At 36.7% G+C, this 23,619-nt stretch overlaps 3 protein-coding genes across 5 annotated transcripts in view; 2 read left to right on the plus strand and 1 right to left on the minus strand.

Moving 5' to 3' along the window:
• LOC136974652 (ATPase family gene 2 protein homolog A-like) overlaps nucleotides 1–23,619 on the plus strand; it is a 67,607-nt gene that overhangs the window by 41,711 nt on the left and 2,277 nt on the right. For both annotated transcript variants that reach the window (XM_067269581.1, XM_067269583.1), the window contains exon 13: nucleotides 21,439–21,562. In XM_067269581.1, coding sequence (XP_067125682.1) covers nucleotides 21,439–21,562 — 124 coding nt within the window. The remainder of the gene's footprint in view (nucleotides 1–21,438; nucleotides 21,563–23,619) is intronic.
• Nucleotides 12,055–14,170, plus strand: LOC136974665 (uncharacterized). Its single transcript, XM_067269606.1, has 2 exons — nucleotides 12,055–12,410; nucleotides 13,115–14,170. The coding sequence occupies exons 1-2, from the start codon at nucleotides 12,156–12,158 to the stop codon at nucleotides 13,457–13,459; spliced, it is 600 nt and encodes a 199-aa protein (XP_067125707.1). The 5' UTR covers nucleotides 12,055–12,155; the 3' UTR covers nucleotides 13,460–14,170.
• On the minus strand, nucleotides 14,285–16,047 carry LOC136974661 (uncharacterized). 2 transcript variants are annotated; one of them, XM_067269603.1, is made up of 4 exons: nucleotides 15,945–16,047; nucleotides 15,322–15,468; nucleotides 15,132–15,242; nucleotides 14,285–15,048 (listed from the first exon to the last, which is right to left on the minus strand). In XM_067269603.1, the coding sequence occupies exons 1-4, from the start codon at nucleotides 16,036–16,038 to the stop codon at nucleotides 14,309–14,311; spliced, it is 1,092 nt and encodes a 363-aa protein (XP_067125704.1). In that variant the 5' UTR covers nucleotides 16,039–16,047; the 3' UTR covers nucleotides 14,285–14,308. The 2 variants fall into 2 exon arrangements, with proteins under 2 accessions (XP_067125704.1, XP_067125703.1); XM_067269602.1 differs by having other exon boundaries at nucleotides 14,285–15,051.

The following is a 23,619-nucleotide window of genomic DNA, read 5'->3' on the forward strand; positions in this document are numbered from 1 at the left end:
AACCCTAATATGTAAATCATATATTGACTCAAAAGCCAACCTAAAATCTGGTCAATTTCCAAATGCTGTAGTCATATAAATCAATAAAACATGCATTAATGCCACAAACAATTTCTGAATTATATCGGGCCATATATCATTACTATTATTAATTAAATGCTAAGTAATTAGTAGTAATTACTGGTGGTAGTAATGTATAACTCGATATAATTCAGCAATTGTTTTGGCTTTAATATATAACTATTGGGTTTGGATGTTTATTCTTGTACAAATGTATTATGTCTTTCATTGAGCCTCTCAAATTCCACTTGATGCATTTTTGCCTGGGGTTTGATTTCTTTCACTGGATGAAATGTAATTATCATTTTAAGGTTTATACTTTTAAAATGATTTGCTTATGAAATTTTATTCGTCATTTAATATATAAATGAACAGAAATTTATGTAAACTATAATATTAATTATTTATTATGCTGAAATAAAATTTTCATTTTGACAAGATTTGTCAAATTGAAAAGCTTCTTAATATTTATTCATATAGTAATTCATATTATTTGATTTTGCTCGCTGATTCACATTTAATAGCTATAATTATTAAGTAGTTAGGACTAATTAAAATGTTTATATATATATATATATATATATATCCTGAAGTCTGATGTATTGATACTAAACCAAATGATTGCTGTAATTAATCAAGCTATTATTATGCTATAATTAATAATTAGAAATTAAGAAATTTGGTAGTAGAGGTAGTCGTTAGACATGAGACCACTCAATACAGTTTTAAAATTTTTAATGTGAATCGAAGTGCAAATATCATCTAAAACCTGTTAGTTATATATTAAAGTGAAATGATTGCCAAATTATAGCCAGGGCTGTATTACTATTATTAATAATTAAATGCTGAATAATTATAGGGTTAGTGGGAGTTGTGGGTTTGAGTCCATCTTCAGGCTAATTCTTTTCTTCCAGAATCTTCTAAATTAAATAAAAACAAGTAAAATGGCAAAGTCATATTTGGGACAAGACTATGTTTCAGACTCACTACTAAGTGGGATCACTTTAATGCTCAATGTGGGTCTTGTTCTCATTCTCCAATCTTCTTTGGTATCGCTGATTTTGAGCACGATCGTTCAAACTTCATTGGCTTTGGCTACGACGTCCTCCACAATGCATTTTCGATGAAATTAGCCTTTCCAAGAATGAAATTTCTCTTTGTGTGTCAACCCATGTTGAATTTTTGTCGATGCCTAATGAAAATTTTTCGTTTTTGAAAAAATAATCCTGGCTATTGTCTCATCCAAAATTATTTTTTTTATTTTGCACAAACAATATATACATATTAATAAATGTAAAAAGAAAACAAATTATATTTCGAAAGTTAGTTTTAATATAAAATTATAATGACTAGCACCATATACTTTCAAAAACATTCCGATGCTGAGATGAGATGTCTCGGGTCGACCAGTCAAGGTCAGCATGTGGTGACCAGAGAGATGTCAGGAATACCTTATAAAGCCAACTCCTTGCCCTGCTCCGCCTAATGGCATCACAGGGTTAAAGAGACTATGCCTTAATCATGGGTCAAATGGTCTCATACCAAATGGGTAATCACGGACTTTTAGTTGGACCACCGAGTACTTCTTTCGGGCTCCCATCTGTTCTCTTAGGTCCAATGCTCTAACTTGGCATAACTTTTGTTTGTGCAGCCTGTTTTGCACTTAGAGTATCCACATACTAAAACTTGCTCAGCTGTTAAATAATAGTATTATTAGTATTGGTCAGCGGGGTCCCCTTCCCTACAAGGAGTACCCTGCCCAGTGCATCCACTGAGCTTATAGATCTAAAAGACCTATTACACTTTTCATCAATTTTTTTTAGTTTAAGTTTCCTTTACTAGCTGCTAGTGTTTGAAGCACTTGTTCAGGAGGCTTGGTCCAATCAACTTGGTCTGCCCCTAGGCAGAAGTCCTCAGTAAGAGGACAGTCAAGCACGTAGTGTCTCGCGTCACTGCGGGAACACCCACAGAAGCAGCTACCATCTCCTTGTCCAAACTTGGGCTTGAATTGGAGAAAACTCCCGTGACCGGTCAATATTTGCGTTGTTAACCAGCAACAACTTACCAGAGTAATGCCAACTTCAGGCATGAAGGCATAGGTTGACCTATCTACTGTACAGTACTTTGAGTCCAGCGCTCTTGCCAATTTGTCATTGATCATTGCAATAGAGTATAGAGTACCTTTTATGTATGTAGTCGAGGGTTCCACTGTCCTCATTACAAATGGACCCCTGGCCCCCGCCTTGGCCACTTGGTCGGCATGCTCATAACCCAGGATTCCGATGTGGCCTCGGACCCACCTCAGAGCAATGTGTCATTCGTGCCTCACCTTCAGTACCCTACCTCTGATCTCTTGTACCAATTTGTCCCTGTAATACCCATCGCTCAAGGCCTGAAGCGATGACTGGCTATCTGAGTAAACTGTGATAGGCTTTGAATCCAGATGTTGTAGGATCCACTGGGACATCCCTTCCAGGGCCACCAGTTCTCCCTGGAACACAGACACCTCCTCGTATAGTCTGACTGACTGACAATACACTTGTACTCTGTCAGAAAAGATGCAGAACGCAGCACCTACTAAGCTACTGGTGTATATTTCAACGCCGGTATTCTTTAGAGCCATTGGTGTATATTTCAACGCTGATATTCGTTGGTTCACTGACATCCCAGTCAAGTCCTATACTATAAGCTGGATGGACCTTTAGCACATATGTCTGACGTCTAAGTCTGACCAGGTACATCTGATCACAATGCTTTGCCTTTGCCTTCCAATGTTGTTCTGTAGAAGGCTGCCTCTTGGCTGACTACCAGAGGCAACGGGAGCAGCCTGGCCAGGACCAAGGCCGCCTCCGTAGACACAGTTCTGTACGCTCTTGTGATCCGCAAGGTAGTGGGTCTCTGAATTGTGAGCAGTGTCCTGCTCTGTTTCACGTTCGCAGAATCTTTCCACCACACACCACAGGCATAGCAGATAACGCGTTCTACACTCATAGATGGATCGAATTGCTTCTCTACTAAGACTGTAGTCCTGTCAACCTCAATAGTGCTGTTATCATAAGGTTTGTCCTTTCATGAACACTCCTCAGATGGGGTGTCCAGCATAGTGTCTGGTCAATGATGATACCGAGGTACTTTAACTCATTCCTCCTTCGGATGGGGTTGCCTCGGATCCAGTATATTGGTCGGCGAGCCAACACTCCAGTCCGGGCCACTGTCAGGGCCTTTGATTTCTCAGGGCTGAAGGACAGCTTATGCAGCTCTCCCCAGTGAACGAGCCATTCTATTGCTTTGTTGCCATGAATCTCCATTTCACGTCTACTAGCTAGTGTAGCATGCAACTACTAGCAACAGATCGTCTGCATAGGCCTGCAGCTGGACTTTGTCCGGGAGGACTAGTTGCAGTGCCGTGTCTGCTAGAACGGTCCACAGAAGGGGCCTTATACAGGATCTCTCTGGGCAGCCCCAGTATTCTCTCATACCTTTTTCTTGGTGTCTCGTAAACTACTGTGCGGTCACTCAGGAAACTCCTAGAAAGTGATACCAGGGTGGTCGGCAGGTTTGCCTTCTACAGTTCACCCACTACGGATGGCCACCAAACATTGTTGAAAGACCCCCCGCAACATCCATTGAAACGAGCGTTGTGTGGAGACCCTGCTGACGGTTCTGGTAAACCAGGTTGACTGCCCAATGTAATGCTCTGCAAATTGACATGTTTGGCCGGAACCCATAGTGATGTTGGTGTAACAGCCCTTTCCGTTTAAAGTGGTACAGTATTCTGTCACTGAGGATTCTATCAAGAACCTTCCCCAGGATTGGCAATAGGCTGATCAGTCTGTAGAACTTAGGTTCGTTCGTTAGGGTGCCTACTCTATGAATAAACACAAGATGCGCCTGCTTCCACTGCACTGGGAAGTGATCCAGGAGTAGACACTTCTGATACAAAACACAGAGCAGGTCAGGACGTTCATGTTTCAGAACTTGTACCATTTCAGCCATAATCCCATCAACGCCAGGTGCCATTCATTTCCTCAGGTTACCAATGGTGTGTACAACCTCAGAGTCGGTCACTGGCACAGGCATCTCGGACTCGAGAACGGGCAACTCCACATCAATTCAAAGCTGCCTCTGTTCTTTGGTTTCATCGGACCGCTCATCACAGGGAAAGTGTGAGTGGAGCAGCACCTCAATCAACTCTTCCTGTGTGGAGGTTAGGGTTCCATCAGATCTTTTAATAGACCCCAAGACAGTACTACGCTTTAGCTTGCCCACCACTAACTTGTAGGGCAGACAGAATGGGTTTTCGTCACTAATACGCTGACAGAAACTGAGCCATGAGGTCTTTTTAGCATCATTTAGCTTGTACTTGTACTCTGCATTGGCCCTATGGAACTCCAGTTTCCTGATAGCCTGAAGGTCATCATCCCTGCATCGTTGAATATGTCATCGGAGCACCCTTGTGTACTTCCTCAGGACACTCAGTTCTTGGGTCCACCAGGGAACTGACCGGTGGTTGCTGGGCTGCCGTTGCATGAACATGCAGTCTCCTGCTTATCTAACTGCTTTGGTGAGTTTGGTCACAACTTTTTCCAGCTTTTTCCCTGACACTCTCAACCTTAGAGACTTGCGTGACTATGTCAGCTGTCTTTTCGTTGAGGCATTTGCTAAATCGATGATGGTTTCCATCGGTCAACTTGTAGTGATTACTCGGCCAGTCAAGAGAGCCGGACATCACGTCAAAGGTGATGAAGCAGTGGTCACTACAGCTTTCTGCATCAATTGTCTCTCACTGCAAGGTCAGTCTCGGCATAGCCTCACTCACAATTGTGAGGTCAATCCAGTTCTCATTCGAAGGAGAAGAAAAGGTAGCAATCCCAAATGGATCATTCAGGACATGCATCCCCCAACCCTCCACCATATCCTTCATCGTATTCCCATCAGGATTGTCTACTGAGGAGCCCACAATGAATGTTTGGCGTTAAAGTTGCCTGCCACCCTGTTGTGTAGCAAAACAACCCCTCTGAGTTCACTCAGAAGGCCGCCCAGTTTAAATGAAGGTGGACGATAACTGGAGACCGCGACCTATGTGCAGGTGGCGACCGTATTTCTATGGCCACCACGAGTTGCGAGACATGGATGGCATATGCATCAACGTTCTTCTGTATTAATACAACTGCAGCATGACAGTCGTCACCTTCTTGGGCAAAAATGCTCCATTGAAGTGATAAGCCACTAACCTCTCCTTGTACTAAGTACGGCTCTTGGAGCAGGTTGATGTCAATCTCTCGCTTGACCACTTCAACCCTGAGTTGGGTAGTTGCGGTGCAGCACTTTTCAGCATTAAACTGCATTATTCTGCAGCTACGTCTTTCGTCCCTCTGTGTGTAAGAAGTAATAGTATCGAACACAATATTTAGTTATCCTTGTCTTACTGACCGTAGTCACTCCTAGTCTGAACTCTTTCGAGTTTCTGTGCTTAGCACGAGCAGTTGGTACTCATTGCTGAGTGGCTGGTACCTAACTGCAGGCGGAATTTCTTATTAGCCCCCGTGTAGTTAATACACTTGGGCTCAGTTGCCTTACACTATCTTATAGGAGTGGTCATTGGCACACTTGCTGCACTTTTATGTCGGGAATAACATGGGACAGGTAAATGGGTTTTTTCAAAGATTCATTTGTCAAAATTTGATTTCACAATGTTCGCATTTCCAACTTCCCAATCAGAATGCATGTGCAAATCTTGCACCACTGCCTGTTTGTAGAGTGTGTCACTATTTTGTATTGACTCGGTTTTCGGTCCCCGAGTACCTATAAGTCTGGCTTTTTTTTGTGTGCGCATGATTTGGGCACTTAATACTCTGTGCCGAATTGCAACTCCTGACATGACTCTTTCATACCTCTAAGCTGGTTACCCAGCCGGCAGTATGATTTTATAAACAAGACATAGTCTTGTCAATATTAATTTAATTATAATTATTAAATTTTACAAAAGATAGCATATAATCTCTCTCTAGTGCCAAATTACATAGCATTTAATTATTAATAGTAGTAGTAATATAGCCCAATATAATCCAGCAATCATTTGGCTTTCATGTTGAAGTGGGTGAGAGCTTGAAAATGAAGGTTGACTTTGGCTTTTGTCAGCCCCTCAGACTATTGTATCAATCCCAAAGTATGAAAGGGGACATATTGTCAAAGCATTTTTATAGAAGGAAAATATCAAATATACTGAATATTGAAATTGTATATTATATTATAAGATTTGACGTTGACTTACAAAATATCAAAAGTACAGCTGACCCTTGATAATTCGACGCTTTTGTAATCCGACATGCTCAGTAGTTTGAAGCCCTTCCCGTCAAGGTCGCCGTAGTCCCTGTCCCGTTATGTGTCTGCTTGCACAGAAGGATGTTGCGACATGAATCTCCCCACCCAATTCTTACACAATGACAAACATTTCTTGTGTTTTCCGTGAGCAGTTCTGTACTTACATGTATTATTTATTCCTATACATACTGTATGTACAGTACATCGCGTGCGTAACCAAAAAGATTATAATCAGTCTTAAATAAATTTTTATATAAAAAACAGAAAATTTAATTTAAATCACAGTGTTACCACGCACAAAATCTACATAAAAAATGAACGAGATGTTTCTTCTTTTCACATCATCTCCGAAGTTTTCGTAGTACTTAAAATCATTTAACGGTACAGAAGTGAAAATTTCTTGATTGTGACTGATGCCAAATATCCGTTTCGGAAATTTTATCATTTATTGATCTTTGAATCATTGCAAATTCGGCCGGTTCCTTACAAAACGTGCCCGTGTAATGACGACACACTTCGTCATCGTCACGCCATCAAATTCAATATCCACTGTTGGACACACAATTCAACGTGTACCGTATTCGCAATGTCTGCACTCTGAAGATTTAATATTTTGCATCACACAACGATAACACGGTGGTTGATTACCGATGGTACCACGACGTTCGACTGGAAGCACGTAAGGTTGATTACGAGAAGCATGGTTTTCCAACATCTGAGATCCGAAATCGACTGGAGGATATGGAAGAGAAGGAGCAAAAGAAGCGGCATTTCGTCGAGTTAAACCCCTCTTCATACTAATTTTTGCTACACAGCAAATAATTATTGATGTTACGATGAAAAGTACTCCAAAAGCCAACAAAGTTGGTCCCACTTGCCGCAACGGATTATTTCTTGTAAAGAAAGGATCACTAAATCGAGAATCGTAAGAAGATGCTGTCGTAATTGTTCCAGAGATAATGAAAAATAATCCAAAAATGATTAAACAAATAGAACAACCGAATATTTTCCGATATGTATCTAAATTCGGCCTTTGCGAGTTTACTTCCACGTTAGTTATATAGGTCGGAGCAGTATGAGTATTAATCACACAAAAAAAAAAAAAAAAATACATTATTAGTTTATACATATGGAAAATGAGAGAATAGAATAGATAAGAGACGTCAATTATTATACTGCTAATAATCTAAAATCTCGAAAACATAAAATATTTCATTCTCAATAAAGCGTAAAAATTACTCCTTTAGAACAAAATGGTGTCTTCTCTTGTGGTAGCTAGTTGGGCATGAGCTTCTAAGCTATATCGCCCCATGGTAAAGTGTGACGTAATTCTCACGTAATAGTAGTTGTATAGTCGTTACGCGGGAATAATGCCTTCCGGGCGTTCTTTTAAAGGTAACTGGCCCCTATCCAGGCGTTACAGACGGAGAAAATCCCGAAAACAGCGCTCTCAGTGTTCAGGGACAAAGACCGCTTGGCCACTGGTGGGCCTGAATAACTGTCGACGGTCAAATGGCGTGTTAAAAGTTTGTTCGTTATTTAGATGTGTTCGCTATTCGGAGGTACATTACATGCCGGCGGCCATGTTGTATTTTATATGTGTCATTATAAAGTGAAGAATACGATGGATTACAAGAAACCTCAAATTTGCGTTAGGAGTATGAAAATACCAAAAAGTATATTAGCATACATATGTAATTTATATGTATATATAGTATATTATTTATCTTTTCGGCTGTAAAAAATTAATTTTAATTGAATTCCCAATTGCATATTGTATAGGATACTTTAATTAAATGGAACATAAAAATTACGACAAAAACGTAAACGTTGATTAATTATTAATTCGTCAGAAACGACCCGAGCGAAAGTAATGGAAAAAAAAAAACAAAAGTGAAACTTATTACGAAGGAAAGGATGGACAAAGGTCGGTTTTGGCGGCAAGAGTTCGAATGTCCAGGCGATTTGCTAGCCACTTGGAGGAGTGAGAAATGTGTTCGGTATTCTTGCATTTACACTGCCATTGACGATCTAAGCGACTAATAAAAATCGATATAGTGATTTGTGTACTTTGTATTTTACTTATTCCGAAACCGTGTCTTTTAATTATTCTTTACTTCACAACTGGGTGCATTGGTAGACACTGGGCATCTTTACCATCGTAAGGTTCCGGGACAGGTCGAGACAAAAATTTAATTTCAAATAAATTGGAAGAGAAATTGCTAATTCTATTGTCGAGTCCGATTAAAAGTTAGTTACATAAGAGGGGGGCAAAAGAAAACTGTAGTTGTTACACCAAACGCGAAGACGACTGACATAGGGATCAGGTGAAATGTTGGCTGGAGAAGATGACACGAGCGTTCGTAAACAGTCGATTCTGGGTTAAAAAGTCAAAAAGAAGGAAAGATTAAACGGTTTAAAAACATCTGTCAATTTTTGGATTAAAATCCAAAAATTGACAGAAAATGGGCTGAATTATGAGCGTACGACTTACGGATTTATCAACAAAATCCGGTCAGAGTCGATAAAAAGGTATCTGACAGACACCACAAAACGGATCTTTCTCGTGACCCGAACAAGTCTGGGGTTTACCTAGAAACAAAAAAAGGAGGCCAATCGGGAAGCGAGGAAGGGAATACAGAACCAATCAAAAAGGCGAGATTCGAGGGAAAAATCATATAAAACCCCCCGAATCTCAAGGTTAAGATGTCGGTTCTCCTCCAATTTTGGCGGCGTTTGACCGGTGTTGCATCCTCGCCGAACTGTTCTAACCTATTCGACGATCTTGTCCGAATTAGGGCTGTTTCACACTATGACCGACTGGGCCGACCGGTCCGACTCCTAGTCGTATTGCCATGGCAACAGCAGTCGGTCGACAAACTGGTCGTTCCAGTCGGACAGATTTAAAAAGTTAAATATTTGTAGTCGCGTCGGAGCAGTCGGTGAGCTACAGCCAATGAGAGCTTCGAAGCTATAACCAATCAGAGTTTAGATTTATCCGAAGTTAGAAAATGGCGGAAGGTAAAGTTTCTCGGAAGCTTTAATAAACGAAGTTAGAAAATATCCATGGCTTTATGATATTCGGCGAGCCGATTATAAAGGCGACATTGAAAAAAATAATTGGTTAGAGTAAAGCGAAAGGTATCCAGCTAAAAAAATAGTCTTAAACTTCATATTAACGAATAGACGTAGACATATCTAAATGTAATTTGATACGCTGAATCGATTGGTATTAAAAAAATATTACTTACGATCAACCGTTTAAAAGTTACGAACAATTTTTTATTTCCGTCTATTTGCTTCGTTTAAGAACAACTTTATTAAGAAATACGCAGGCACTCATCGATATTAACAAAACGAATTACTTTAATTCACCATAATACATTTCATTTACAAGAGAAAGCGACATTAAAAATGCTAAAATGGTGTCGTTAGCCCGCGAACACACGACAACCTTTCAAAGACTGCCATGGTTTCTGTTTAAATTGAAAAACTTACCACGATTGGCTAGTGTTCTGATCTGTAAGACGCGTTCCGATTGGTCCTTACGAGTCAGCCACCGACATAATCGTACTCAGTGTGAATTCTTTTACTACTAGTCGGTCCGATTATAGGATCGGTCGGGTCGGACCGGTCGGACCAGTCGGTGACAGTGTGAAACAGCCCTTACCCTGAACTTCAAGATTCCGTGGAGAAGCAGACCATCTCGCCTAAGTCGTCTCTGCCATGGGGCTGCATCTTTAACATCATCGTAGACTGTTGAGCAACCCTCCGAAATTTACGAGTATCATATTCAGGCATCACCGGATCCTCAAGGAAGTCTATTTTGTTTGTGGTGTAAGTTTATTTTTTGTCAAAATAAACGGTTTTGTAAGGACATGTGTCGTCCTTGCCTCCAGCATCACTACCCACATATGATCCGTCCCTAGGCTTTTCCTGACGCGCAATTAACTGATTGCCCCTAAAAGTAGGCATCTTACAATCACTGTTATGTTAACGATGCGCAGTGTCTACCTATGTACCCAACTGTGAAGTACAGAATACTTTGTAATTATCGAATAGGTATAATTTTGGCTTTTTCCTATAAATGATTTATTAAAAATTACTTTAGACACCACAAAGCTGTTAAGATCATAAATGATGTCATAAATGACAGAAAACGGAATATCTTCCTGCGCCTTAAACCTGTCTCCTGTCTATCCAAGGACACCTGTCGACTTGCTCACCTCCCTCGCCACTCGATTTTGCCCTCTTATAGGCATCCGACGACTCCGAGGTCGGGTTTTAACAACTTGTGCCGATTAAGTGGGTAATAGGGCACCCCCTATAGCCCCCGGCTTATTTCACAACATTAATATTTTATACTTCTTTCAGATTAGTCTTCTCTAACAGATAATGAATATTGTTCAGTTTTTACAACCCGCCCTTCTCCCCATTCTTATCAGTGTCTTTATTCCATGACTACGGTAAAATCCGTCCTCTGAAAGAGTATTTAAACCGATTTTTTGTTCTTGTTTTAAAATATTTCGTACGTAATTCATTCTTTCGGAATATTGAAGGCGGGACTTTGTTTTCGTAAGTTAGGTTATGGACGACGGCGTCCGAATTAGATATGGTTGTATATACGCAACGCTGTATATAGGTGTACCTTTAATTTGTATAGTCTAGACTCTAGAGTGTACACAGATATGTTTTAAAATGAAAAATGTTAGATATAGTTTTAAAGGTTTTTTGTATATAATTATGTGTGTTATGGGTTAATGTTACTTTAGGTTCCAAGATGGCGGCTCGTCTCTGATTCCGGCAAACAGTGGGGACGCACGTTTTCCTAAACCTAACCTATTCTAATAATTTGGTTGTAATAATTATGGTAATTTATTAGAATAGGTTAGGTTTAGGAAAACGTGCGTCCCCACTGTTTCTTGCTTCTGTTTGCTGGAATCAGAGACGAGCCGCCATCTTGGAACCTAAGGTAACATTAACCGTGTTATGTATATTCGTAAGTATAATTGATGCCCTATTTGAAGGGTCTGGGAATTGTAAAATTAGTAAAGATGCACTTTTCTGATTGTTACAATCGGGTAAAAACTTCTTTCAGACAAAGGGGAACTGTGAAGAGAAAAAGCAACCATTACCTCCACATAGCAAGCTACTTCCATGTTACACATTTTTCTGAAGTGTACTGTACTCACAATTTCATTCCTAACCTTCTTCTTACGTTCATATAATTATATTGTGTTTCAATTCCTATTGTTTTACCTAATGCGTAGACGTTGCTTTTCCTATCGTACTGTACTTTTAACTCTATTCTTATCTAGCGCGGCTCCAATATATGGATATTTATACTGTTGTTTTGTCTCATAATTACTTTATATTTAACGCAAATAATAAGAAGTATAATTGAACGTTAATGGATAAAAATTATTTAAAACAATTAGGAAGTGTTTAAATAATAAACAAGATCATTTACTTACATTCATTATAGCGGGATGCATACGAACTAGTTTCTATCTTCAGAATACAGGTAATCTGTTGGGTACAGTCCAGCGTCACGAAAGCGTCACGCTTATCAGAAGAGATAATGAAATATGTATTTTTCAATTAGTCATACGAGAATAATATTTATTATAATTCTCGATTAATGGTTTCATACATTCCACGTATTCCGTTATTCAGCGGAGCGCTTGCTATTCGCTAGCGGATGTGTGAAATATTTAACTTCCTGCTGACGTGTTAGAAGGAACACAACAGCTAGCATTTCGCTAATCAAAATGGATGACATTTTCACTGCATCTGTTCTAAATGTTTTAAGTATTTGTTCTGAATCTGTCGTAAATCCAAACTCAAGTTTTTTCAGAAATGACTATGATGAACCAGAAGACTCATCATTAATAGCAGCTATCGATTCTAACGAAGAATATAGGGAAGAAAGATATAAAATATCTGGCTACGTGCATGACATCGTGCCAAAATACAGCGACGATATTTTCAAAAGTCATTTTCGTCTAACAAGAAGCACCGTCGAGGTGAGTGACAAAAAATATATTTATTTTGGTTTAATTTTAATCTAATAATGATAATTTTTAAAATATTTTAACTGTCTCGGTATCTCACATTTACACTCAATTTGAGAACAGGTGTTAGCGAATTGATTAACAAATAACCAAAAATGATAAAATACCACCATACAAATGAATATTTGAATGGTGGTATTTGACTGCATAACAAAACAATTTGTTTTCTGAAACTTTTTCCCATTTTATTAACATTTTATAAAGTTTGGCAAATTTATTAAGGGAAAATTTTAATATAATTTATACTTTTGTGCATAGATTATACATGATTTGTTGGGCTGCAATTTCAAATAATTATAGACCTATATAATTAATGGATTTTTTTCTTTCATTTTTCAAAGCCATAAAGTTTTACAGTTGTGGATTAATAACAAGATAAATTACTTTTAATAAAACATTTTAGGTTTATGTAGAGAAGCCATAATTCTTTCTTTTTTTAATTTTACTCAGTGATTATAAAATATGTTACTGTTAATTAGAAAAAATAACTAGTTAAAAAGTTTTAAGATTTTTGTTTTGTTAATGTGCCATACTGTAAGGGACTGTGAGGGTCAGGGAATTTAAAACAGATTTAAGTGGGAATCCTGTACTGTACATATTTCATACTGTTTTAAATTTTATAGATTTACATACTAACTTTTGCATTATTTTTTCAGATTTTGCTATCTATGCTGCCACAGGAACCAGCAAGGAGAAAAGCACGAATTCCTAAGGAAACATCTGTTTTATTTTCTCTGTGGTTTATGGGGAACCAGGAGAGCTACCGTGGTGTATGTGACCGCTTCGGGTTAGGATTTGCTAGTGGCCACAGAGAATTTACAAAATTCTGTACATCAATCTGTGCCTTGTCAAACTCAATCATTAAGATGCCACAGGGTTTTGAGATTGAGAGAATAAGACAAGGATTTCAGAAACTTAGAGTGAAACCATTTCCAGGAACAATCGGTTGCATCGATGGCACTCATATTGCCTTTTCTGTGAGTAAAGAAGAAAAAAAATGATCATATAAATAGAAAAGGTTATCCTAGTGTAGTCCTACAGGCTGTATGTGATCATGAGTTAAAATTTTTGGATGTTTATGCAGGTTGGCCAGGCTCTGCAAATGATGCTAGAGTTTTTAGGAACAGTCCATTATTTAAAAATATGGAAGAGAAAGAGGATTTTATACCTTCAGACTGCCATATTCTTGGTGACTGTGCCTACCCATTAAATAATAAAATAATGACACCATATAGAAACAATGGCCATTTAACAAGAAAGCAGAAGTTATTCAATACAATTCTGAGTTCTACACGAGTCCTAATAGAACAAGCTTTTGCACATCTGTTTGGACGATTTTGGAAGCTAATTTATATCTATGTACGAAGAAGGGAATTTGTTCCAGATGTGATTGTAGCTGCCTGTGTTCTACATAACCTATGTATTATGCATAATGATATTACACCTGGTATATATGATCAACTGGATTTACTTTCTTGCCACAGTACAGAACAGTTTGATGCAGGTATTAATAAAAATGACAGTGGGGCACATAAAAGGGATCAAATTGCAGATTACCTTTTTAATTTAGAGTGTGCATAACATCTTTATACTGCAAGTCATGACAAAAATAATAATCTTATTTATCTGAATAAATATAAACTATAACAATTGTTATAAAACATTTAATCCATTTTTTGGTTAAATTGTTTTAAGAATTAGCTAAATTTTTGTGTATTGATTTATTAATAACACTTATGATCTACTTGCAGTAAATTAAATTCACATTTATTCTCTTAAGAAAAAAATGTACAAATAATTCATGTCAACATTTAGTTTTAAGCAAAAACACATCGCAAATAAAAATTTTATTAACTTGAATTTGTTTTTTGTACATTTTGTAATAATTCAACTAGCTTTTCCAAAACCTGTACTTTCCTAGTCTCCAATTCTTTATGTTCCTGCCATCTTTCATCTTCTTTCTTCTCTCTCTCCTCTCTCTTCCTATCCCTGCGTTTCATATCTTCAACATACCACAATGGTGGCTCATTCCGACTTCTTTTTCTACTTTTAATTAATTCATTTTTATCTTTTTTTTTCTGAATAGCTGTACATTCATTTTCTTTATTTAACTGTGTACAAGAGGTTTCAGCGGCCACAGGAACTGGATTTACCTGAACTGTCGAATTTTCAGTACTTATAATGCTGACACGATCTCTGTTTTGGGCACAAGTAATTTCAGTTAGCACCTCTTGAGTACATTCATTCATACAATTGCTGCTTTTGGAATTAATTTTTGAAGATGATTTCATGTAATTAATTGGCGGATTGGTGTTAATATTCCTACCAAAAGTTTCATGCAATTCTTTAAAGTATTCCCATCTAATTTTGCCTTCTCCAGATGTTTTGCTCTTATCAACATTTTTTCGGTATGTAATCATGAGATTTCTCCACTTGTGATCGCATTCTGAACTTGTAAATGCAAAACCCTCTTTGGATAACTTATCAGCTATTTTAGCCCAAAGCTTTGTTTTGACTACAGGTTTTTGAAAGTCTTCTTCTAAATCTATTCTACTTGCTATTAACAGTTTTACTGCTGCATGGGTCCATTCTGCTACAAGCAAAATTTAAATTAATTTTTAAGATCTGTTACTTTGGTAAATATTTGAAATCACATATACACATCACAATTACCTTTACTTTTATTATGTATGCTTTTTGAAGGATCTGGAGAGCCGACCACAACAGGGTTTTCTTGAAGTTCAGTATGGTTGTCATCAATAATGAGAATTTGTTCTCCACATTCTAAACACAATGTCATACAATTTTATTATACTTGCATACAAGTTATCAATTAATTATTTTTCAGATTAAATGCACTTACCAAAAGTTCCATTATTTTCAGAAAATACTCTCCATAACTTTATTTGTCTCCAATTCAGAATATCTGTGCCTTCAGGTAAGCCTAAGTCAGCAGCACTGAATGTCTTCTGAAGTTCTTTAAAATAATTTTTGATATTGGGTGCTGTTCCTAATGAAAATATGAAGCATTTACTAGTTTTAAAACAAAATTATACTCATTAAATAATTAATTACTGATAATTACCTAATATTTTATAATGCCATAGATTGCATTATAAAATATAGGTAATAAAATATACAGTATAAAATGGTTTACTGAAAGTTTCGACATGTGGGTTATATAATGCTATTTATAAAATCTTTTGACGATCAAGTAGCCTACAAAGAAAGATCGTCGTCAAAAAAGTTTGTATTCTGGAACACAAAGTGAATAAATGGTGGTTTCCTTAAAATTTATTTTTATATAATTGCCATTCGACGAAATTCTACAATTGCTAATTATTATATTACTTGATATCTAAAATCAAGATACAAATAAGTAAGAAATTCAGTCGACGTATCTGATATACGAAGACGAAAAGAGACAATTACGCCTATCAAACTCATTCAGCTACACAAAAGTTAAAAATATATTTATTTTTTTACCTGTTCGAAAACTTTCATAAGTTTTTTCATCAATATTTAAAAGAAAATTTCGATTATTTAGTTCAATTAAAACAGTCAAACATGGTGCCGCCATCTTCGCTCGTTGTCTTGGCAAAAAGCTACCGCTTCTCAACCTCGCTAACGAAATTTTGTAAGCGTTTTGAGATGGCGCTGCAAGCGAGCTAAAATATGGAACGAGTTTTAGCACTGCGCTGACATCTTGCTGACGTTTCGCTGAATAACGGAATACGTGGATTTATTAAGTATTTATTGTAAAACAAATGGTTTGCTGAAGGATAACGTCGCACAAACCGTAGGTTTCATTGCATGTTATGATTTAGGTTAATTTTCGTTTAATCAGTTTGTTAAAATTAAAAATGGCAGATTTGTAGCAAAGGACTAAACTAATTACAATAATTAACGAGATTTTTGCAATAATCAATTGAATATTTCAATATTTACGTAAATGGTAACACATTAAGTTCTTTAATGGAGATGCGCAAAGTGACGAATTTTATTGCAGCCATAGTAAATACATGTTATGCATTTCTATAGTGAATTTTATAGTCTATTTGCGTAATTTATGATAAAAAAAATAATAAAACAGGATAAAGGTGTTTATTTTCACCAGAACGAATTGAGATTTCCGATAAGTGAATTTTATCTAGTATAAATAAAGGCTATGCTTGGAATAGGGAAAAATCAGTATAATTAGACTTTTAATAATGAAACTACAGCAGAGAGTCGTTTATCCGAATCAATTGGGGACGGATTGTTCGGATAACCGATTATGTACGAAAAATATATTAACCTGTCCGATGTTGAAACTTTTCTTCGTTGCGTGTCGCTTCGTATTGAATTTTCGTCGATTATAAGCCTAACGAAAATTTTTATGATAATAATCGAGGCTATTGTATCGTTAAAAATTATTTCTTTATTTTGTACAAACAAAATATATTGAAGAATATAAAAACATAAAAATTACACTTTAGAGTAAATCTAGTATCAAACACGTTCGATCAGCACGACACAGTCCGACTGGAAAGCGTTCGGATAACCGGTGTTCGAATAAACGGCTCTACTGTACATTTTCAAGTCAATATTTTTATTATTATGATTTTAATTTTCTTACAATTACGAAAAATTGTATTACTATGTTGTTACTGTTTTCTACGAATTTATTCTAATATTAAATACTTCACTTGATAAAGATATCTGATATGCTTTTCAGAGTTCGAAATTTAAAATTGAAGAAAATTGCTCCGATAAACATTTAATGCAAAAGAGAGAGAGAGAAACAGAAGTGATTTAAATTTTGTGTGCTCAAGTAAAGCAGAATTTTGATTTTATTACATGTAACCATTACAAACTAAATACTAAATTAAATAATTTAAATATGATATTATGTTTTTAGAAACGTTAATTTAAGAAATTAATTTTCAATGTTTTTTCCTTTTTGGAAAACAACACAAGAAAACGGCATTTGTTGTACAATTAATTTACAAAAGTTTAATAACAATAATATATTTTAAAAAAATATTATTATTACGTTTATTAAAAGTTACTTTAGTCCCATTTAATTTGATAAATTTCAACACATTAAAAGTATTTCAGATAAAATTCAGAAACATTAGTTTATGGAATGCGTAATGTATTCATTGTCCACAAGTTTCCAGAACGTGTTTTTAAATTCTGACACACGGGGACGTATGTCTCGGCAGCCATTAATACACTGTTATTCGTTAGGGAAGGTCTGCAATTTTTAGTTTTTCATTGGCGACAGGCCTTATAAAACCAGTTCGGATAGATATTGTGCAGTGGTAGGCTGCCATAATGGCCAGTGTGTTCTTTACAAGTGGTTGCGATGTACCCGAAAACGTTGATGCATCGAGACTGTCCACGTATTCAACCGTTCTAATTACAACCGTCAGGATGGCTAAGGTCTACGTATGCAGGTTTTGAGGAGGCAGAAAAGACAAGTGTTTCACATGGAAACCGTTTATTTAGGAGACAATGCTTACACAATTAAGTCGATGTTCGGAAGTCCGAAGTTTGGTTTACGAGTCTTCACGAGTTCTTTTTCCTTTTCTCTTTCAACGCTGGCGGAGTCCCGGACGACGTCGAGTCAATGTTCGATACGAGAAGAAACAAAAAACAGTGGCGTAGCGAACATAACTGGCGCCCGGGGCATAACTGGCGCCGGACGCTTTATTGGCGTTTCTCTCCCCTCTCCAGAAACACATATAGTTTGTCTTGGAGACCATTTGGGCGCCCCTCTACGAGTGGCACCCGGTGCATGATACAACCCTTTGCACCCCCACGCTATGCCACTAACAAAGAAAAAAAAATGGAAGAGGGCGACGATAACAACAGATGTTTTATAGAGAGGAAGCTCTCCTCTTTTTTCGTCCTTGGTGTCGAAGGTTTTATAATTTTCTCGGGATCGAATCATTGCTAATTGGCTAAACCTTATTCTCCTCGCTTCCCAATTGGTCTCCCACCTGTCTCCAGGTGTAAATGGAACTCCGTTTAGGGCGCGGGAAAGGTCGGCTAGAGATGGTCTACCCGACACCATCTTTTAGACCAGGCCTGGCCAACCCGCGGCCCGTCACGTTAAATTGTGTGGCCCGCTAAGCGATATTATATACTCCTTAAGCCCTTAGCCCGAGTTATCTGGGGCAAGTTTCATAGCGTTACAAACAAAACGGTACTTTTGGCCCGGATTTTTTTTTTGGGGGGGGATCTTTGGAATGTTTTTTGTCTCCAAATTTTTTGAAAAATTTTACCCGCGCGAAAAAATTTTATTGCGATTTTAATTAACCTTTAATGACGCGCGATTAACGCTTAATTGTTTTTTTATGGGATTTTTTTATGGAACTTCATTCATCCTTCTAAAGTTCTAGTGCGCCGATTTTACTTCCGTAAAGTTATTTAAAGCTATTTTCTGATGTCAAAAACAACATCCAATAGTTTTTTAATTTTTTTAATTAATATATTTTATTATATATACGTTTAATTAAGTCGGGGGGTCGGAAATTTCAATTAAAATCGTAATTTTAAAAAAATATTTAGAAATATACCGCCATCTAGTATTCACCCTACTTTTTACCCTTCTCCTCCTGAGAGTTTCATGAGAATGTCCCGCGAAAGACTACACCAGCTGTTCTCAAGGTCATCCAGCTGTGTAAACAATGACTCATCAGTGTCAGATTTCGCGGTAAGGCGAGACAAAGGAAATTGTACTTTGAAGCTTTTTCTTCAAAATTAACACATTTCTTTCGTTTTTTTCGTTTTTATGTTTATTTACATTAAAATTAAAAAGTATTTAATTAGCCAGAGTCCCAAGGAGTTAAAACTTGTTTCCCTTTATGTGTATACCAAAACAATTAAATAAATGAAAATTTGCATGTGTCATTGTTATAATGCGCAAGTGCGAGTACGAACTCTTGGTATAATAATAAAATTTTATTCATTTTGTATTTGTTTTACTTTTTTAAAAGCATGTTTGTCTAAATTGTGGCCCACCGTAATGTTACGCGTGATCAAAGTGGCCCGCGAAACAATTTGGGTTGGTCAGGCCTGTTTTAGACTGATCGCGTTTAATCGGTGACGATGACACCCACGCTCATTCTAAAAATTTTTCTAGTTTCGTTTTGCTTTCTAAACTGCTCTTAAACTTTTAATATTTTCCTTTTTAAATTTTCTTTATCTAAAATTTAGTTTTTTCCTCTATTCTATGAGAGTCGACGTCAAAGTCCGGCGTCGCCGACTCGACACTTGTTTTCTTTACTGTTGACCTTAACAAATTTTACATTTTTCTCTTTCAACGCTATTTCCGGGTCTCACAGTATTTTAAATACTACTAATCTTGAAAAGTAATACAGTACATTTTCAGTGTCTAATACCAAATATAGACGTTCGACGCGTCGTCTGATGAAACACACTTTATACAGTTAGATAAGCAAACTTAAGACAGTCTGCTTGAAATAAAACAGGCTATGCCATTGGCGTGCTCATCCAACTCACTGTAACTCACAAGCCGCTTTACCAAAGTGCCCATTAGTTTAAAATAATCAATTATGTGTGTATAATTTTTATTTTATATTCGGATGATATTTCCATTCATGACATTGCTTAAAATTTAAGTTAACAAATCAAGTAATACACAGGAATTTTTACATGCATGAAAACATTTGTACATTTTGCACATTTCACAGCATAAAGAATAGAATATTCTACGAGAGCACATTCATAACATTAAAATCAACAGTCATAACAACTCCTAAATATCAGATGATGGAAATTGCATGTACAGTACATTTATTGGCTTCCATATTTCTTTTAATAAACATGTTTTAGTTAACCAAAATGGGTGTTTCATTTCCATATTAACCTAGGCAGCATTTTACTCTTAAAAAGTAGGAATATTGTAGGCTACTGCTAGCAAAACAATGCCAAATATGTAATCACTTTCGGTAATCTGGACACTTTTGGTAATCCGACACCCCTTTGGTCCCATACCTGTCAGATTATCAAGGGTCAGCTGTAGTTTATAAAAACAATTACAGTGGTACCTCGTATAACGTACACCTTGAATAATGGACGCTGCGAACAACGGACTTTCCGGCATAATTGGTGACTGCTCCATGGGTGCGTTCTTTAATAGCGGTCGCTCTGCGACTCCACTACTACGAGAGTGCGCTGCTGTTTGTAGGCATTTAGGAACGACGGTGAAAAAAAGATGGCGGTGCCCGCACTATCGATAGTATCGTGATGGAGGAATCTATAATTCTAAAATATGAGCTTTAAAAGGCAAAAGAAGGGTCCCAATTGTAAAATTTAACCATAAAATGGATTATTTGTTGAAAGAGCATTCAAAATGGCCTCGAAAAAATTCATAAAGACACTTACATCACCGCGTGCGCTAACTCGCGTTTTCACAATTTCTAAATTCTCATTCATAAAACCACATAATGGACCCAGAAACAAAACTATCTGAGCCATGGAGGACGCCATGTTGCTTTCCACCGTAAAATGCTGCTACAAGTGGCCATTTTTGCCGTTCGACTGCCTGCACTCCCACCAGAATTTAGGAACACGTTCCGCAGGAATTTTTAAATGGATGTCGCTCGTGCAGAGTTATGCGGAGGAATAAAAGAACGCACCCCATGTTCAATTTTTTATGATACAGTACAGTTATTTTATGCTGTGGAACGAATTAGATGTTTTAACAAGTATTTCTATGGAAAAATGCGTTTCGTATAACGGACGTTTCACTTAATGGATGTGCACCTGGAACGGATTAAGTACGTTATACGAGGTACCACTGTATTTTGATGATATATAAATAAGAATGAAAGAACTTCTGAGAAAGAAGAAAGAAAAATCTTTTCTTATCAATCATTCATAAACTTTTAATTCAGTGACAGCAGAAATATTAATAATACTTTTTGTTTGAAAACATTATTTTTAATAAAATCGATTATATTTACAGTTCAGAAGGATCAAACGTAGGCGACAGAGTATTGACGCAGCTATTGACAGAAATAGATGGAATGGAGCAATTGAAAAATGTTTTCATAGTTGCAGCAACTAACAGACCAGATATGATTGATAAGGTAATTAATTAATTTTAATAATTAGGTTTATAATATTTTATATAAATGTTTATTTAATCCCATAAGAAAACTAGTGAAACCAGGTTGATAAACTAAAGCTCAGCAAAAAACATCTATGTAAAGGAAACTTTTGAAAATTGTTGCATAAGAATAGTGGAAGCAGATTTGACAGTAAGACAACATGCTTTATTTTATGCCTCAAACGTCTTTCACTGATACTGCTGTAAGATGTTCTAACATTCAGCCGAATTAATGTATGTGCAATGACTAAGGTGCAAAGTAAAGCTCAAAGCCTTTTTCTGTAATGATGCTTATTTTTCCTATTTATCATCATGGTAACATTGCTTCATCCAAAACTTCCTGCAGTTGTCTGTGTAATGTGCACTTTATTCACATGTTGAGTCTTACTGTCAAATCTGCTTTCAGTATTCTTATGCCACAACTTTCAAAAGTCCACTTTACTTAGATGTTTTTGCTGAGCTTAACTTTTTCAATTTGGTTTTACCAGTTTTTTTTAATGAGATTTCAAGTATTTTTCAGACATCAATAACTTCATAAGAGAATAGTTTTCATGACAATTCTATATTTATGATAGTCATGTGATAGCCTGCAGATTTTTTTCCAAGTCTTGGAATAAATATGAAAAATTTGATGCAGATCAGGCAAAAAGCTAAAAACAGAGAGAGACAAACATTCTATCATCTATATACAGAATAATAGTAGACAAAATATCTCAAAATGTGGAAATTTTCAAAAAACTGAAGGTCAAATTTGACACATTTCCAATGCTTTCCTTTCTTATGTATACATAAGAACTGGGAAAGTAAAATGAGACATTATTTTTATAAATATTCTATTTTTAAATCATTAGGATTGTATTAATTAATAGATTAAAAGTAATTGCAAAACGTCATGTCATGTGTTAGCTGATTGACCAATGAAATGTTAAAATTTAAAAAATGGATGGGCTGTAATTTTATAAATGCTCAATATTTTTAAATAAAACATTTAAAAGGACCACAAAAGTGGTTATCAGCTCTTGGAAGAGCTATTGATCATAAGCAGACTCCTAGATTTTTCAGTAGCTTTGTGTTGCTATAATCTGTGAAAATTCGAACCCGATGGAACCAAACGCTAGCAATAAAATGTTTTATTGTTTGGTTCCCACGGAGAAAACATGAATCGTGAGAAACAACACTCAAATAACGCTGGTTGGTGAAAAAGCAAAACATGACCCGAGACGATAAAAGGGCGACGAGAGTGGGAAAGGGGATCCGTCACGTAGTGTCCATTAGACTGTTTGCGCGTCCCGTCGGCAAACGAAAGGATACTTGAGGATATCTTCACCCTGTGCCAAGACCAATTTGGACCACGAGGTACGACTCTCCCAAATTCGTGTAAACTCTCCCTCCGCGTATCCAAACCAGAGGCAATGGTAGCTCGCCCCTATTGTAGATGTAGCTTTAGCATTAATAAATTGTTGTTGTTAGTATTTGTTGTTAATGTCATTTATTCAAGTATTGCCGCCGTCGCTCTATCGTCGGACCCATTCACATCAACTTCCTCCACTCGCGTAACGCGTGATGCGTAACGAATCAGACCCGCCATCTTGACGTGGGCAGGTCTCACCGACCTGTTAGCCAACAAAAAGGGAGGTGCAACTCTGTCCACCTCCAGGCGCACCCACAAATCGCTCTTCTTGTAAATAGGGGAAAAAATGATTGTCCACTATTTATTTACTTATTTCAAAATTTATTCAAAATTCGAGTCTTTTATAGTCCTCATTGCATACACTAAAATTTCATTCAAATTGGTCTTGGAGATATTAACTGTCAAATTTGGCACTTAACATTACATGTGTGGCTGAGCTCTAATATAGAGTGCTACTGTGCTCTGATATATCAGGAATTTATATAAAATTTAAATTGAAACATAAATGATCTGAAACATTATAATTTGATCATCAATTTATATCATGTGCCTATTATTACATTAGACTGTAGAAAGTTGATATCAGCATATAAGTTTGATTATCAGTTCTTTTATCTTCTTTAATT

This window comes from Centruroides vittatus, unplaced genomic scaffold (genome assembly GCF_030686945.1).
Source record: "Centruroides vittatus isolate TY-2023 unplaced genomic scaffold, ASM3068694v2 contig_352, whole genome shotgun sequence".
NCBI classification, from domain to species: Eukaryota; Metazoa; Arthropoda; class Arachnida; order Scorpiones; family Buthidae; genus Centruroides; species Centruroides vittatus.

Excerpts from the sequence above, each read along its gene's own strand:
- LOC136974665 (XM_067269606.1), top strand. The coding sequence starts at position 12,156 with ATGGATGACATTTTCACTGCATCTGTTCTAAATGTTTTAAGTATTTGT. Across the intron at positions 12,411-13,114 it reads TAACAAGAAGCACCGTCGAG|ATTTTGCTATCTATGCTGCC; the intron begins GTGAGTGACAAA and ends TTATTTTTTCAG.
- LOC136974661 (XM_067269602.1), bottom strand. The coding sequence starts at position 16,038 with ATGGCGGCACCATGTTTGACTGTTTTAATTGAACTAAATAATCGAAAT. Across the intron at positions 15,469-15,944 it reads TTATGAAAGTTTTCGAACAG|GAACAGCACCCAATATCAAA; the intron begins GTAAAAAAATAA and ends TATTTTCATTAG. Across the intron at positions 15,052-15,131 it reads CATACATAATAAAAGTAAAG|CAGAATGGACCCATGCAGCA; the intron begins GTAATTGTGATG and ends TTTTGCTTGTAG.